Source organism: Canis lupus, chromosome 1 (genome assembly GCF_003254725.2).
Source record: "Canis lupus dingo isolate Sandy chromosome 1, ASM325472v2, whole genome shotgun sequence".
NCBI classification, from domain to species: domain Eukaryota; kingdom Metazoa; phylum Chordata; class Mammalia; order Carnivora; family Canidae; genus Canis; species Canis lupus.
In genome coordinates this window covers 115533615-115550057 of record NC_064243.1, presented here as the reverse complement: position 1 = coordinate 115550057, position 16443 = coordinate 115533615, and the positions used below count along the sequence as shown (strand labels likewise).

The 16443-nt window shown below is 34.2% G+C and overlaps 2 protein-coding genes across 7 annotated transcripts in view; one reads left to right on the top strand and one right to left on the bottom strand.

Moving 5' to 3' along the window:
* Positions 1 to 8574, top strand: part of LOC112643531 (zinc finger protein 569) — a 51181-nt gene extending 42607 nt beyond the window's left edge. For all 5 annotated transcript variants that reach the window (XM_035703567.2, XM_035703559.2, XM_025421517.3 and 2 more), the window contains one exon: positions 5329 to 8574. In XM_035703567.2, coding sequence (XP_035559460.1) covers positions 5334 to 7154 — 1821 coding nt within the window. In that variant the 5' untranslated portion in view covers positions 5329 to 5333 and the 3' untranslated portion in view covers positions 7155 to 8574. The remainder of the gene's footprint in view (positions 1 to 5328) is intronic.
* The window catches only part of LOC112643556 (zinc finger protein 570), a 131807-nt gene that overhangs the window by 75660 nt on the left and 39704 nt on the right, over positions 1 to 16443 (bottom strand). The gene's annotated exons all lie outside the window — the stretch shown is intronic.

Genomic DNA, 16443 nt, shown 5'->3' with positions numbered 1-16443 from the left:
CAGAGTTGTACAATGTAATTTCCATAAATATTTGTTTGCTCTTGTATCTATAAAGGTTTACCATACACTGATGTTCCAGGGTAGTCTTTTATATTTAAAAACTTGTTTCATCTGTATTTTCTAATCTGTAGGTATAAAATTTCCCATAGTGTTCTCTTATTTTTGTCATTAATTCTGCAGATTTCTCAGCCAACATCATCAGATATTGGCTTCCTTCATTTTCTTTACACTCTCCTTCTGAGACTCCTAAAGGTAGAGGCTAAATCTTTTTTCCACTATATTGTGTTTTCATTTCCTTTACTATTTTCTGTCTTTCTATGTTGACTTCTCAAATATATCATCAAGTTTACTCATTCTCTCTTCAGCTGTATTTATTGATCTTTTATCTCATATGCTTAAAAAAATTCAATACTACTATTTGGTATTTCTAGAAAAAAAATTTTTTTTTTTTGGTTTTTTGGCCTTTTTCCTCCTATGACTTTCTGACTCTTTCTATTGATTTCTGTGGCTGCTTCAAGTCTGTGTTTTTATTCTTTGGTTCTTTAAAAATACTCTACGTAGCACTTCTTTTTTTTTTTAAGATTTTATTTATTCATGAGAGACACAGAGAGAGAGAGAGAGAGAGGTAGAGACATAGGCAGAGGCAGAAGTAGGCTCCATGCAGGGATCCCAATGTAGGACTCGATCCCGGGACTCCAGGATCATGCCTTGAACCAAAGGCAGATGCTCAACTGCTGAGCCACCCAGGTGTCCCACTCTTCTGTTTTTTGTATCTGACAATTCTAATATTTTAAGTCCTTAGGTTTAAATATCTTGTTTTTGATTATTTATTGTACTTGATTCTTCACATGCTTGATGACTGCTGATTGTGAGTTCAGCATTTTTAAACCTTATTGCAATAATCTTATTGTCTTAAATCGGGGTTGCATTCTTAAGATAATTTGCGTGTGCTTCTGGTAGGTGCCAACAGGCGTTACCAAGTGAAGACCAGTTGAACATTTTTAGAATGTCTTGGGTTTTTGTAGGAACCTCAGTTGAGCTTCTTTCTCTTATTCCTGTCCCAGGGCTTATGCTTCAGTTAATAGAGCTTTCATTTGCATATGTAGTCAAGTCAGATCCATCTTCCAGCTTGCTTTCTAAATCCCACCCACAGGCATGATTTCAGATAACACTTTATTTTTGTTTTATTCATTTTTTAGTGTGTGGTGTTCAGGTATGGTTGGTGGAGAGTATTATGTTCTTGGAAATACATGCTTTCTATAAGTCCAGTGATGCATCAAAAATTTGTATAACCCATTATCTTATTTTTCAGTTACCTAATTACCTAATTACTCTACCATAATTTCAATACTAAAATTACTATCTAGTCTCTTTTCAACCCCACTTGCATGATATTCTTCATTTTGCCTGGTTTTATTTTTCTCTTCCATTTCTTTCCTTGGTTCTGCCATTTTTTTTCACCATCCCATACAAATTACATTTATATTTTGAGCTCTTGATTTAAAGATTTATTTTCATTAAGCTTTTTCATTCATGGAAATAGTCAACATTTTCATTTACTTTATGCAATAATTCAATTTTATTTACTTTGTGCCATAATTGTTCTAGCTCTAATACTTTTTATAGATCTGGTTCCAGCACCTTCTCCTTTTTAGTAGTAGGCTAGTTCTTCCTTGACATGCTTTTTAAGAAAAGTTAATGTTGGGGAAATAAAATGAGCACTCTGATCTAGAACAGGGATCATTAGTAAACTATGGCTTATAGGCCTGCCACTTATTTTTGAAAATAAAGTTTTATTAAAACATAGCCACACCCAGTAATTTATGTCTTGTGTTTGATTGCTTTCACATTAAAACGGCATAGTTGAATAGTTGCCTCAAAGATTGTGTGACCCACCAATTACTATCTGACACTTTAAGAAAAAGTTTACCAATTCTTGATGGAAATGAATGCATCTGTGCTTTATTTTGAAGCCCTTTATTCTACAAGGTTGTATGTGTAGAAGTATGTTTAGGCTTTTTTTTTTCTTTTTCATCTAAAAAGTTTCTCATAACTGTTAATCTTACAGTCTCACCCCAACAGACTTCTTCCTAAAAAAGTAAATGTTTCAATGCTTCCGTGTTCAGTCCTGGTGGGATATCTGGGGATAACAAGTCTTCTGTAACCAGTCTGCATTCCCAAATTTCGTTGTTGTAATCATAGGATAATTAACTCTGCCCTTCAGGGTGTAATATCCATTTGACTCTCAGCTTCTTGCTCTTCTTTAACTACCCAAGATCAGCAGGAATACCTGTCTTTTAGAATCCTTCTTCCCCTGTTCTAGCCTTCACTGTATTTGTCAACACTAACTCATTTATTATAATTGGGGTTACAGCCACCCCTAGGTTCATTCAAGAATTAGTGAAAATTCATTCCCATTGTTTGTAGAGACAAAAAGAGATCAGAGCCTTTTCCATTCCACCATTTTAAAACATGGAGTCTTGTGTCACATCTGACAATTTAATCTTGCCCTTAAAATTCTTTTTCACTTCTGTTTTGATGGTACTTTGGCAAGCTAATCTTACCTTCTTCAACATCATTTGCTTAATGGATCTTCTCTTTTTACCCTAAGTGACCCAGGAAGTTAGTACACTGCCACCATTTCTATGTTTGTAATCTGCAACCAAGTCTCTAACTGTACCTGCTTTATAGTTGTATAGGAATTTTCCCTTTCTTTATTATCTGTCTGGCAGAGAGGGAGAAAAATCTCCATTTCCAATTTTGGAGCTAAGCAGCAACAGGGAACTGAATGTTATCCTTTAGTATGTAGGCTTGCACTTACTCTATGCTTGAGCCAGTTGTCCCTTATTTTGTATCCTCTACCTCATGTCTCGACATGACTCAACAGCATTTCTGCTTCTATTTCTTAAGAGAGTGATCTTCCATCTCCTCTAAGGTAGTCTTTGTTAGTTTATGTATTTTTTCTTTATCTCAGATTGGTGTGATTTGGGGTGGGATGAAATAAATTCATGTATTTATTATACCATATTTACACTAAATTTCTCCCTCTTTGTTTTCTCTCCTGATCACAGTACTTACTCCCTATCCAGATATGCTAAGTAGGCTCTTCCAATTTTATGTTCCAATTTTGATCCAATTTTTACCTGCCCATTGTTTGTTCTCATTTTATTACTGCAGTATTCAGAACAATTTTATTTTTTAAAATACATAATACATGCTGATGGTATAAAACCTCTAAAGTAAAAAAGGATACATACTGAAAAGTAGCTCTTTCACACATTTCCTATCGAAGGTGGCAACCCCTAGCATTGTTTTCCTTTGAGCTATTACCTGTGTTTTCAAACATTTTTATTAAAATTACTTTAATAGATTAGCTTGTGTCATTTTTGCTGTCAAACGTTCTTTTCCAGCAATGTGATATGCCTTTTTTTTAGTTGCCTAGGGCTACTGTAACAAAATACCACAAATTGGGTGGCTTAGAATAACAGGAATTTATTCTCACAGTTCTGGAGACTATAAATACTAAAGCAAGGTGTTGGCAGGCCATACTCCCTCTGAAACCTGTAGAAGGACCCTTCTATCCCTCTTTCAGTTTCTAATAGCCCTAGACATTCCTTGGCTTGTAATAGCATAACTCCGATCTTGTCTTTATTTTCATATGGTGGTCTCCTGTGTGTTTCTGTCTGTTCATGTTGCATACTTTTTATAAGAAGACCAGTTAGATTATGAGTTACCCTACTCCAGTATGACCTCATTTTAACTAATTGCATCTGCAGTGACCCATTTTCCAAGTAACTTCACATTCTGAATACTGGGAATTAGGATTTCAACATGTCTTTTTTGCAGTACAGGCAACTCAACCCATAGCACCTTCCCATTTGGTCAAATCTGTGTGCATTTTAGTTTTCTGAAAATCTTGGGACATATTAAATTCCCATATTTTTCATATTTTTGTTGTGACTGTAAGTATAGTCTTCTGTTCTTTTCTAAATAGTTGTTTGCATATATAAATGTTACTAAAACTTAATTTCCAACGTATAGTGAATTTGTTTTTATAATTTTCACTTTTGATTTTCCAGGTAAATTGTTTTATTGTTGACAAAAATGTTAACCTTATCTTTCCTTTCCAAGTGTTTATACCTCTGATTTCTTTCTCTTACTTAATGCACTATCCAGAACTGTAATAATAGTGATAGTACTTATTATATCAGTGCTTTGGGTTTTTCTTTTCTTTTTCTTTGGCCATGGAAGGGGGAGGAATTTTTCTTATTAAATATTAAACTAATGCTTAAGTTGTACTGTACTTTTTTTCTCAAGTTAAATATTGTATTCCCTTTTTATGAAGGTTTCTTTATGGAAAATGTTTGGTTTTATAATTTTTAAAAATAGCTTTGAAAATAATTACTTGATTTTTTATTTTGACCTTTTAATATATTTGCTTATAGAAGTAGATTTTTCTAATAGTAAAATATACTTGGAAATAATCTACTTAAGTATGATATGTCTTGTATTTAAAGTGCTCTAGATCACTTTTCTTTCCTTCTGGATTATTTTGATATTTTAGGTAGAATTTTTACATTGAAACTCATAAGTAAAATTGGTATATAGTTTGTTTTTTTGGTTGTCATCTTTCTTGAGATTTTGGTTTTAATATTATGTTCATTTCACACAATAAATTAAAAATTCTTTTTTTTAATTCTTTTTTTTCTTATATAACATTTTGCAGATCCTGAAAGCAAATGTCCCCTAAATGTTCAAATTCCCATCTGAATCTCTCTTAACCTTTTTGATCTGTTTGAGAATTGCTTTTTCATATTTTTCTGTTATTTTGTAGAAGTTGGTTCATAAGGGTTTTCTACCTCTTACAGGTTCAGTTTTGGTAATTTTCAATTTCCAGAAAATTGCTTATGTCAAGCAGTTTATAAAAGCTTATTTTAAGTCCTACAAAATAGCTTTATGATTTTTTTAACTTCCTATTTTTGTTTCTCCATCATTTCTTCTTACTTTATTTGTACATTCTGCATTCTCCCTTTTATTTACCCCACAGTTTATCTTTTTCTTTCAGATCCCATTTTTAAACACAAAGCTACTTGTATTCCTATCTTCCTCTACTAATATTTTTTCCTGGACTCTCCTTAAGCTTAGAAAATAGGAGATAAAGAAAGAAAGAAAAGAAAATAGGAGATTTATGCACATGAAATTTACTTTATAATGGGAAACTAGGCTGTAAGCCAAGAATCAATCCCATGACAGCATACTTTCTGAAATTTTCTTCATTTTACAATTTGGAAAATTGTTCAAGTGATATTTATTTGCAATCTGTTTTAGGAGATATGTGGGGAATTGATGAGCATCAGAAAATCCAGGACAGACTTTTGACACAATTTGAAGATAAATTCACAAAAACACTGACTGAAGAAAAAGTCAATGAATGTCATAAGAAATTTGCAAATGCATTTCCTCTTAACCCGGACTTTTTTCCTTCCAGTCACAATTTCTATGAATATGACTTATTTGGAAAGTGTTTAGAATATAATAATTTCAGCTGTCATAATAATGATAGAATTCTTATAAGAAAGGAACATTCTGAATATAATGAAGCTATGAAATCATTTTGCATTAGCCCATCCCATCTTGTAGTAACCCCCTTCAAGTGTAATCACTGTGGGAAAGGATTCAGTCAAACCTTGGACCTCATCAGACACCTGAGAATTCATACTGGAGAAAAACCTTACGAATGTAAAAAATGTAGAAAAGCTTTCAGCCACAAGGAAAAACTCATTAAACATCATAAAATTCATAGTAGGGAGCAGTCTTACGAATGTAATGAATGTGGGAAAGCTTTCATTAAAATGTCAAATCTCATTAGACATCAAAGAATTCATACTGGGGAGAAACCCTATGCATGTAAGGAATGTGGGAAATCCTTCAGCCAGAAATCAAATCTCATTGATCATGAAAAAATTCATACTGGAGAGAAACCTTATGAATGTAATGAGTGTGGGAAAGCATTCAGCCAGAAGCAAAGCCTCACTGCACATCAGAAAGTTCATACTGGGGAGAAACCTTATGCATGTAATGAATGTGGTAAAGCCTTCCCTCGAATTGCATCCCTTGCTCTTCATATGAGAAGTCATACAGGAGAAAAACCTTATAAATGTGATAAATGTGGAAAAGCCTTCTCTCAGTTTTCCATGCTTATTATACATGTAAGAATTCATACGGGTGAGAAGCCCTATGAATGTAATGAATGCGGAAAATCCTTCTCTCAAAGTTCAGCCCTTACTGTACATATGAGAAGTCATACTGGTGAAAAACCTTATGAATGTAAGGAATGTAGAAAAGCCTTCAGCCACAAGAAAAACTTCATTACACACCAGAAGATTCATACTAGAGAGAAACCTTATGAATGTAATGAATGTGGGAAAGCTTTCATTCAGATGTCAAATCTTGTTAGACACCAGAGAATTCACACTGGAGAAAAACCCTACATATGTAAGGAATGTGGCAAAGCCTTTAGCCAGAAATCAAATCTCATTGCCCATGAAAAAATTCATTCTGGAGAAAAGCCCTATGAATGTAATGAATGTGGTAAAGCCTTCAGCCAAAAGCAAAACTTTATTACACATCAGAAAGTTCACACTGGAGAGAAACCTTATGATTGTAATGAATGTGGTAAAGCCTTTTCTCAAATTGCATCCCTTACTCTTCATCTGAGAAGTCACACAGGAGAAAAGCCTTATGAATGTGATAAATGTGGGAAAGCCTTCTCTCAGTGCTCATTGCTCAATTTACATATGAGAAGTCATACTGGTGAGAAGCCCTATGTATGTAATGAATGTGGAAAAGCTTTCTCTCAAAGAACTTCTCTTATTGTGCACATGAGAGGTCATACAGGTGAGAAACCCTATGAATGTAATAAATGTGGAAAAGCCTTCTCCCAAAGCTCATCCCTTACTATACATATACGTGGTCATACAGGTGAGAAACCCTTTGATTGTAGTAAATGTGGGAAAGCCTTCTCTCAAATCTCATCTCTTACACTTCATATGAGAAAACATACAGGTGAGAAGCCTTATCATTGTAATGAGTGTGGTAAGGCTTTCAGCCAAAAGTCACACCTTGTTAGACACCAGAGGATTCATACTCAATAGAAATAGAAACACTATGTATATCGTGAAGATGGAGACGCCTTCAGAAAGAATTAGCACCTCCTTTTACATTTCTAGAGCAGAAAACTATGATGTGGAAAGCCTTTTAAAGAAGTCACACAATTGTGTAACAATTCTTACAAGGATGATAAATTGCAAAATGAATAAATTGTAAAACCTTCATAGACCTCTATTATTTATTTAGCATTCTTATTAAATATGAAACAAGACACCTGCTACCAGCATATCAACAATATATTTGAGCTCCTACCCTGGCCAATGTATTAAGCAAGGAAAAGAAGATTGGGGGAAAAGAGAGAAACTATAAAAATGTTCTCTTATACAAGAATTAGTTAATTTGAAAATGTGTTGATATACAATGTCTAAGGATAAACACATTAATTGTAAGACTGACATTTATAAAGTTACAAAACATTTTGAAGGGCACAAAATAACACCTGAAATTTTGAGAAAAATGAGTCTGAAAACACATTTTTAAACATATAAATTCATAAACCTCTAAGGTACTTCCATTCAAAGTTTTCACTAAATTCTAAGAATGTCACAAACTGATATAAAATTTTATATGGGAATATAAAGGACCACAAATAGCTGAAACAAGTAGAAGACAAAAGAGAAGAAACAGTATAGCAGATAGTATCACATAATTTATTTAAAGCTGTGTCTAAACAATGTATTCTTGATAAATCTGGGGAAACAAGGATGAAGAAAGGAGATATGGGAATTTTGTGAATTATGTTGCTCTTGAAGTCATTGGAGAAAGAATGGCCCATTCAGTAAATGGAAGAGTCATATGAACAAAAAATGATGTCTCTATTTTATATCATATACAACAATAAAATCTAGAAAGACTGAAGATCAGAATATAAAAAGCAAATGTCTGAAACTATGATGAAAATAAACTAGATTTATTACTTTAGAGTAACAGGATAACTCTAAGAACACAGATATGAAATAGTCATTTCTATTTTGGTGTATTGCCTTTAGAGGCATGCACATATGGGCACACAGATACACATCTCTTTGTTCATCACTGCATTGTGGTTTGTATGACACTAAATTGGACATAACAAATTTTCATTAGTAGAAGGATAGATTATTACCATGTTATTGCTATGATAGAATACAGTATTTAGAAAGAAGATACAAATTTGACGTATAATTACATAGATCACAATATATAATACTGAGAGGAAAAAAGCAAAATGTACAATGAAAAAACGTAACATTTGTATAAGTTTAATAAAAATAATGCAAAGAACACTACTGTGTATTGCTTATAGATCCATATATGACATTGGTTGCCTTTCAGGAAGTGGGAGAGGGTTAGATGGAATTGTTATATTTATCTGTAACATTTTTTTAATAAAAGAATGAAAGCAAAAATAATGGTGCCAACAAATCTGGTTGTTAAGATAATGTTGCTATCTTTTGTATTCTTTCTTGCCTTATTTTCCTGTTTCTCTAACATAATCAAATGGGTGAAGGACATGACCTATAGAAACAACTTAAAAGTTGTGTATTATCAAATACATTTATAGAAAATTATCTTTGCTAATACACAAACTGAATTAAGATGAATTATTATCTGAAGTTAATTCAGATAATAAAAACCATCAGTATATACATAGCATTTACTTGATGCCAATTTAAAAATTTATCTTTATTTAAAACACACATTTTCCTCTAACTGGAAGCAGTGAAGAAACTAAAGAAATAGTCAATTGTTGAGATAATTGGCTATTTGTTAAAAAAAAAAAAAAAACACTGACATTTGGCTTGGTTTCAGAGGAGAGACCATTCATACCTACTATAAAACGTGATTAATGTCAAGCCAAGGATAGATGCCTGCATCAGAGCAGAAGGAATTTTAGCATATCTCAACAAAGCTTTATTTGGTTTCCAAATCCTTAAGTGAGGATGCAGATGCTGACGATTTTAGACGTGAGGTATGTGCCCAGTGGATGTGAAATCTCACTTCCTTGTACCACATCTAAAATGTTTTATATTTAAACCCTTCAAGTACTTACAGAACTCAAATTTACTTTTTTCTTTTGAAAAGCTCATTCATATATTTTGTCTTTTTGTTTTCTACTGGGACTTTCAAAAGATGTTTTTATTGGCATACCTCTGAGGTGCAGTTGGTTGAGCATCTGACTCTTGGTTTCACTTCAGCTCAGATCGTGATCTCTTGGTCCTGGGATCAAGCTCTGCAGTGGGCTCTAGTCAGTGGGGAGTCTGCTTGAGATTCTCCCTTTGCCCCTCCACCCCTACCCCCACTCTCAAATAGTTTTTAAAAGTTTTTATTTAGAAATAATTGCAGATTTATAGAAGGTTGCAAGAATAATACCCTGTAGTGCTAAGTAGTTTGTGTACCCTACATCCAGTTTCCCCTAATATTAACATCTTATGTAATTATAGTACAATATCAAAACTGACACTGGCAGAATCTGTACTTGTTATCAGATTTCACTGGTTCTACATGGGCTTGTGTGTTGTCCATGTAGTTATTACATACAGTTTTATCTTGTGTAGATTTCTCTACCACCATAATCAAATACAGAACTTCCACCATCACAAGGATCCCTTGCTCTGTCCCTTTGTTGTCACACCTGTAACCCCTTCCTCTCCCTGCTTCCCACTCCTAATCTTTGGCAACAGTAATCTCTTCTATAATCTTGTCATATCAAGAGTATTTTATAGGAACTCCTGAGTGGCTCAGTCAGTTAAGAATCTGACTTGATTTTCTCAGGTCATGAGCCCAGGGGTTGTGAAATTGAGCCTTGTGTTGGGCTCCACACTGGGCATGGAGCCTGCTTGGGCATCTCTCCTCTCTCTGCTCCTCCTGCCCTGCACACACATGCTCCCCCTTTTAAAAATATAAGTGGAATCGGGCACCTGGATGGCTCAATCAGTTAAGCATCTGACTCTTGATCTCAGCTCAGGTCACGATCTCAGAGTCATGAGATTAGGCCCCACATCAGACTCTATGCTGAGTGCAGAGTCTGCTTAAGATTCTTTCCCCCCGTCCCTCCCCTTCTGCTTCTCCCCCCCACTCACGTTCTGCCTCAAATCTTAAAAAATAAATGGAATCATACACTATATAACCTTTTGAGATTGGTGTCTTTCATTCAACATGATTCCCTTGAGATAAATCCCAGCTGTTCCAGAGACCATAATTTTTGTTTTTTAAATTTCTCAGTAGTTTTCCCTTTATGCATATGCCATAGTTTCTCTAACCATTGAGCCTTTGAAAGACATTTGGGTTTAAAATTTTTGGTTAATACACAAATCTGCTGTGAACATTCATCTGCCATTTTATTGGTGGTTTTGTTCCCGTCACTTTTCATGCCTTACTGTGGGTTACTTTAGTATTTTTTAGAATTCTACTTTAGAGTTCTTGATTATAGATTTTTTAGTAGTTGCTCTAGGTATTACATCATACATACATAATTTCCATACTCTATGTGTGTAAACATTTAACCAGTTCAAAATCTTATCTCAACTGAGATTCTTTAATTGCCTACTTTATTATATAATTGTATCAAATATTTCCTCTGAACAAGTTAACAACTATATGAGACAGTATTACCATTTTCGCTTTAACTGTCTAGCATAATTTAGGAAGCTCCACAAGAGAAAGATAGTCTATTAAGTGTACTCATGTCTTTACTTTTTCTGTTCTTTCCTTATTCCACATGTTCCATGTTTCCTTCATTTCTTTTCTGCTGAAAGAACTTCCTGTAGCCACTCTTTAGTGGAGGTCTCCTGGCAACAAATTATCTTAGTCTTCCATCATCTGAATATGTTTTCATTTCACCTTCATTACCAAAGAATATTTTTTTGCTGGTGGAAAATTCTGGTTGACCACTGTTTCAGCACTGGATAAAGGTGCCATTTCATTTTGGCCTCTAGGTTTTCTGCAGAGAACTCTCATTTGAAGCATACTTCTATAGGTAATGAGTTGTTCCTCTCTAGCTGCTTTTAAGAATTGTTTATATCTTTAGTTTTCTTGTCTGATTATCAAGTATTTTGGCATGAATTCCTTTGGGTTTCCACTGTTTAGGGTTTTGCTCTGCTTCTTGAGTCTGTAGGCTTATATTTATTGCCACAGTTGGGGAATTTTGTCATTATTTCTTTGAATGCTTTTTCAGCCTCACACTTTTTATTCTTCCCTTGTAAGATTTAGCATATTTTCCCTCTCTGTTGTTCATATTGAACAGTTTATCTTGTTCTGTCTTGAATCTCATTGACCCTGTCCTCTCTACTCTCCATTCAGCTCTTGAGTACATCCACTGAGTCTTTTGGTTACAGTATTTTTCATTTCAGAATATCTCATGTTCTTTATATTAGTTTTTTTCTTCATTTGGTTCAGGTATGTACATAATTTTTTTCTGGAGCACTTTTATTTTTATTTTTTATGATTGATGCTTTAAATTCCTTGCCAAATAACTCCAATCACTTGGGTGTTGATGTCTCTTGATTATCTTCTCATTAAGTTTGAGCTTTTCCTGTTTTTGATATGATGAGTGATTTTCATTCCTATCATGGACATTTTGTGTATTGTGTGCTGAGACTCTAGATCAAATCAAAACCAGAATGAGCTAATACTTCACTCTTGTTAAAATTGTTATCATCAAAAAGACAAAAGATAAATGCTGGCAAGGATGTGGAGAAAGGGGAGCACTTGTGCATCATTGGAGGTACTGTAAATTGGTGCAAGCCACTCTGGAAAGTAGTATGAAGATTCCTAAAACAAACAAAAAACAAAATACCATATAATCCAGCAATTCTATTTCTGGGAATATATCCAAAGGAAACAAAAACACTATGTTTAAGAGGTATCTGCACTTTCATGTTCATGGCAAGATAATTTACAATAGCTAAGATAAAGGGAGCAAGCTAAGTGTCTATCAAAGGATGAATGGATAATTTGTGTCATGTGCACACATACACACAATTCAGCCATAAAAAAGGAAATCCCACCATTTATGACAACATGGATGGACCTTGAGGGCATTATGCTAAGTGAAGTCAAATGAGAAAGACAAGTACCATATGATCTTACTTATATGTGGAATCTAAAAAATAAAAACAACTGACTCAGAAAAAGATCAGTTTTATGGTTACCAGAGACAAGTGGAGGTGGAATTGAATAAAGATGGCCAAAAGGTACAAACTTACAATTATAAGTACTAGGGATGTAATGTGCATCCGATGACCATGGTTAACTTGCTATATGGTATATTTTAAAGAGTAGATCCTAAAAGTTCTCATCACAAGTTTTTTTGTGTGTATCTATACAATTTTGGATTTCGCAATATATTTAAGTCAGATTGTTATGTTTTACACCTTAAAGACACAGTGAAATGTGTTGATTATATTTCAATAAAACTGGGAGAGGTAAGAATTCTAGTTTTCTAGTTAATAATTTCTGGGTAAATTAAATATTTTCAGTAGATTTTTTAAAAGATTTTTATTTATGTATTCATGAGAGAGAGAGACAGGCAGAGACACAGGCAGAAGGAGAAGCAGGCTCCATGCTGGGAGCTCAATGCGGGACTTGATCCCAGGACTCCAGGATCACACCCTGGGCCGAAGGCAGGCGCTAAACCGCTGAACCACCCAGGAATCCCCTCAGTAGATTTTTTTTTTTTTGAAGCAGTAGATATATATTTTTTTTTATGATAGTCACAGAGAGAGCGAGAGAGAGAGAGAGAGAGAGAGGCAGAGACACAGGCAGAGGGAGAAGCAGGCTCCATGCACCGGGAGCCCGATGTGGGATTCGATCCCGGGTCTCCAGGATCGCGCCCTGGGCCAAAGGCAGGCGCCAAACTGCTACGCCACCCAGGGATCCCTGAAGCAGTAGATATTTTTAAATCAACTTCACTTCCCTATTCTTTCTTTACCAAAATCAAATAAAAAGCCAACCAGAAGAAAAAAATATATGATTTGCAAACATTTTCTCCCCATTCTGTGTGTCTTTTCACTTTTTTGATAAGCTCCTTTCATAGAGAATAGATTATGATTTTTATAAGCTCCATTTTGTCTTTATTTTTCTCTTGCTTTAGTGTGAAATCTAAAAATCCAAGGATTTGTCCTTGGACAAATCCAATGTCAGAAAGATTTACCCCTATGTTTTCTAAGTTTTACACGTTCACTTTTTTCCTTCTTAATAAATTGAAGAAAACATGACATACAATATTAGTTGCAGATATACAACATAGTGATTCAATATTTATATACATACCAAAGTAGTCACCACAATAATCCAGTTACTGACACTATACAAAATGCTTACAGTATATTGACTATATTCCCTATGCTATACATTACATCCTGTGTCTTATAACTGAAAGATTGTACCTCTTAAGACCCTTCACTATTTTGTCTAAACCACCTGCTCCCCCTCAACCATCCATTTGTTCTCTGTATCTGAGTGTCTATTTCTGTTTTTTCATTTGTTAGATGTCACATATAAGTGAAATTATACAGTATTTGTCTTTTTGTCTGACTTCACTTAGTATAATATCCTCTAGGTTCATCCATGTTGTTGCAATTGGCAACATTTTGTTCTTTTTTTATGGCTGAGTAATATTCTATTGTATACATGTCCTGTCTTCTTTGTCCATTCATCTATCCAGATATTTAGTTTGCTTCCATATGATGGATAAATAATTCTGTGATGAGCCTACGGTTGCATATGTCTTTGAATTGTATTTTCATTTTCTTCAGATAAATACTTAGAAGTAGAATTACTGGATTCTATGGTAGTTCTATTTTAAAATTTTAGAGGACCTACACACTATTTCCCATAGTGATTATACTAATTTATAGTCCCACCAACTGCACTAGGCCTCCCCTTTCTCCACATCCTCATGAACATATGTTTTTATAAAATCCATTCTGATAGATAGGAGGTAATATCACATTGTGGTTTTTATTTGCATTTCCCTGATGGTTAAGTGATCTTGAGCATCTTTTTTTTTTAAGATTTTATTAATGAGAGAGACAGTGGCAGAGACATAGGCAGAGGGAGAAGCAGGCTCCCTGTGGGCAGCCTGATGCAGGACTCGATTCAGGACCCCGGGATCACGAGCTGAGCCAAAGGCAGCTGCTCAGCCACTGAGCCACCCAGGTGCCCCAGTGTAAGACTTTTAACTGACTTTTAAGTTCAGTTTGCCAGCATTTTGTTGAAGATTTTAGCATTCATTTCATTAGGGATAACTGCTTCTATCTATCTATCTATCTATCTATCTATCTATCTATCTATCTATCATCTATCATCTTCTTTTCTTCCTTCCTCCCCCGCCCCATTCCTCCCTCCCCTTCTTTTGTGTATGTCTGGTTTAGGTATCAGTGTAATGCTAGCCTCAGAATGAGTTTGGAAGCTTTTATTTTTGTTTCTTGACATGAGACTGTATTGGTATAAACTTCTCAGAACAATTTTTGCTGCATCCTATAGATTTTGAATATTGTGTTCATTTTTATTTGATTCAAGATTTTAATTTCCTCTTTGATTTCTTCATTGACCCGTTGGTTGGTAGCATGTTGTTTTGTGGAGACATATTTGTGTTTTTATAGCTTTCTTCTTACACCTGATTCCTAGTTTCATACATTGTGGTTAGTAAAGATGCTTGATAGGACTTCAGTCCTTTAAATTTATTGAGACTTGTTTTCTGCCCTAACACATGATTTAACCTGGAGAAAATTCCACATCTACTTGAGAAGAATGTGTATTCTGGAATGGAATGTTCTGTATATCTCTGTTAAATACATCTGTTCTAATGTGTTTAAGGCCAAAGCTTTTTTTATTAATTTTCTGTATGGATGACCTACCCACTGATACAAGGAAAGACCCCTACTATTATTGTATGACTGTCAATTTCTTCCATTGTGTCTGTTAATACTAGCTTTATATATTTAGGTACTACAATGTTGAACACAAATATACACAAGTATTATATCTTGTTGTATTGACCCATTTGTTATGTAATGCATTTGTCTCTTGTTACACCTTGGTTTTAAAAATTATTTTGTTAGATAAGTATTGCTATCCCATATTATTTGTTTCCATTTGCATAGAATCTTTTCCCATCCATTCTGCCTTATTCTGTATCTTTAGATCTGGAATGAGTCTCTTGTAGGCTATAGGTTCTTAATTTTTAATCCATTCAGCCATGCTATCTTTTGATTGGAGCATTTATTCTATTTACATTTAAAGTAGTTATATATGTATTTATTGCCATTTTGCTTTTTATTGTTATAGTAGATTATTTCTTCTCCCTCTTTCCCCTGTGATTTAATGACTTTTTTAGTGTCATGTTTGGATTCCTTTCTATTTTTGTAGATCTAGCATATATTTTTGGTTTGTGATTACCATGAGGTTCATATATAGCAATCTTTGTATATTTGAATCTGTTTTAGCTTGGTGATCCCTTAAGTTCAAACACCTTCTAAAAGCACATTTTTTTCACCACTGCCCCCCACCTCCCATGTAATAGGGTTTTTTTGGTCATATTTGACATGTGTGTCCCTTAAATAATTACTGTAGATATGATCCATATTACCACTTTTGTCTTTTAACTTCAATAGCAGCTTTATAAATGGATGGTTCACCTATATGATCACCTTTGACAATGAGATTTTCTTTTTCATATATTTTCTTATATCCAGTTATGGCCTTTCCTGATTAAAAAGTCCCTTTAATATTTTTTATGAAGCTCATTCAGTGGCAGACATTCCTTTAGCTTTTACATATCTGGGAAACTCATTACTGCCTCTACAATTGCTTTTATACTTTTCTTATTAACTATAGTTGACACACAATGTTACATTGTGTTTAGGTGTACAACATAGTGATTCAACTTCTCTATGTTATGCTATGCTCACCACAAACAGAGCTACCATTTGGCACCATACAATGGTATTACATGATCACTGACTAGATTGCCTATACTATGCTTTTTAATCCCATGATTTATTCATTCCATAAGTGAAACCCTGTATCTTCCACCACTCCCCTTCACCCACTTTACCCATCTCCCCTCTGGCAACCCAACACCTTGTTCTCTATTTATAGGTATGATTCCATTTTTGTTTCTTTTTGTTTTTTAGATTCCACATGTGAGAAATCATATGATATTTATGTTAGTTCATTGATTTATTTCACATCATAATACCTTTTAGGTCCATCCGTGTTGTTGCAAGTGGCAAGATCTAATCTTTTGTGACCACATAACATTCCACTGTATTATTGCATTGTACCATA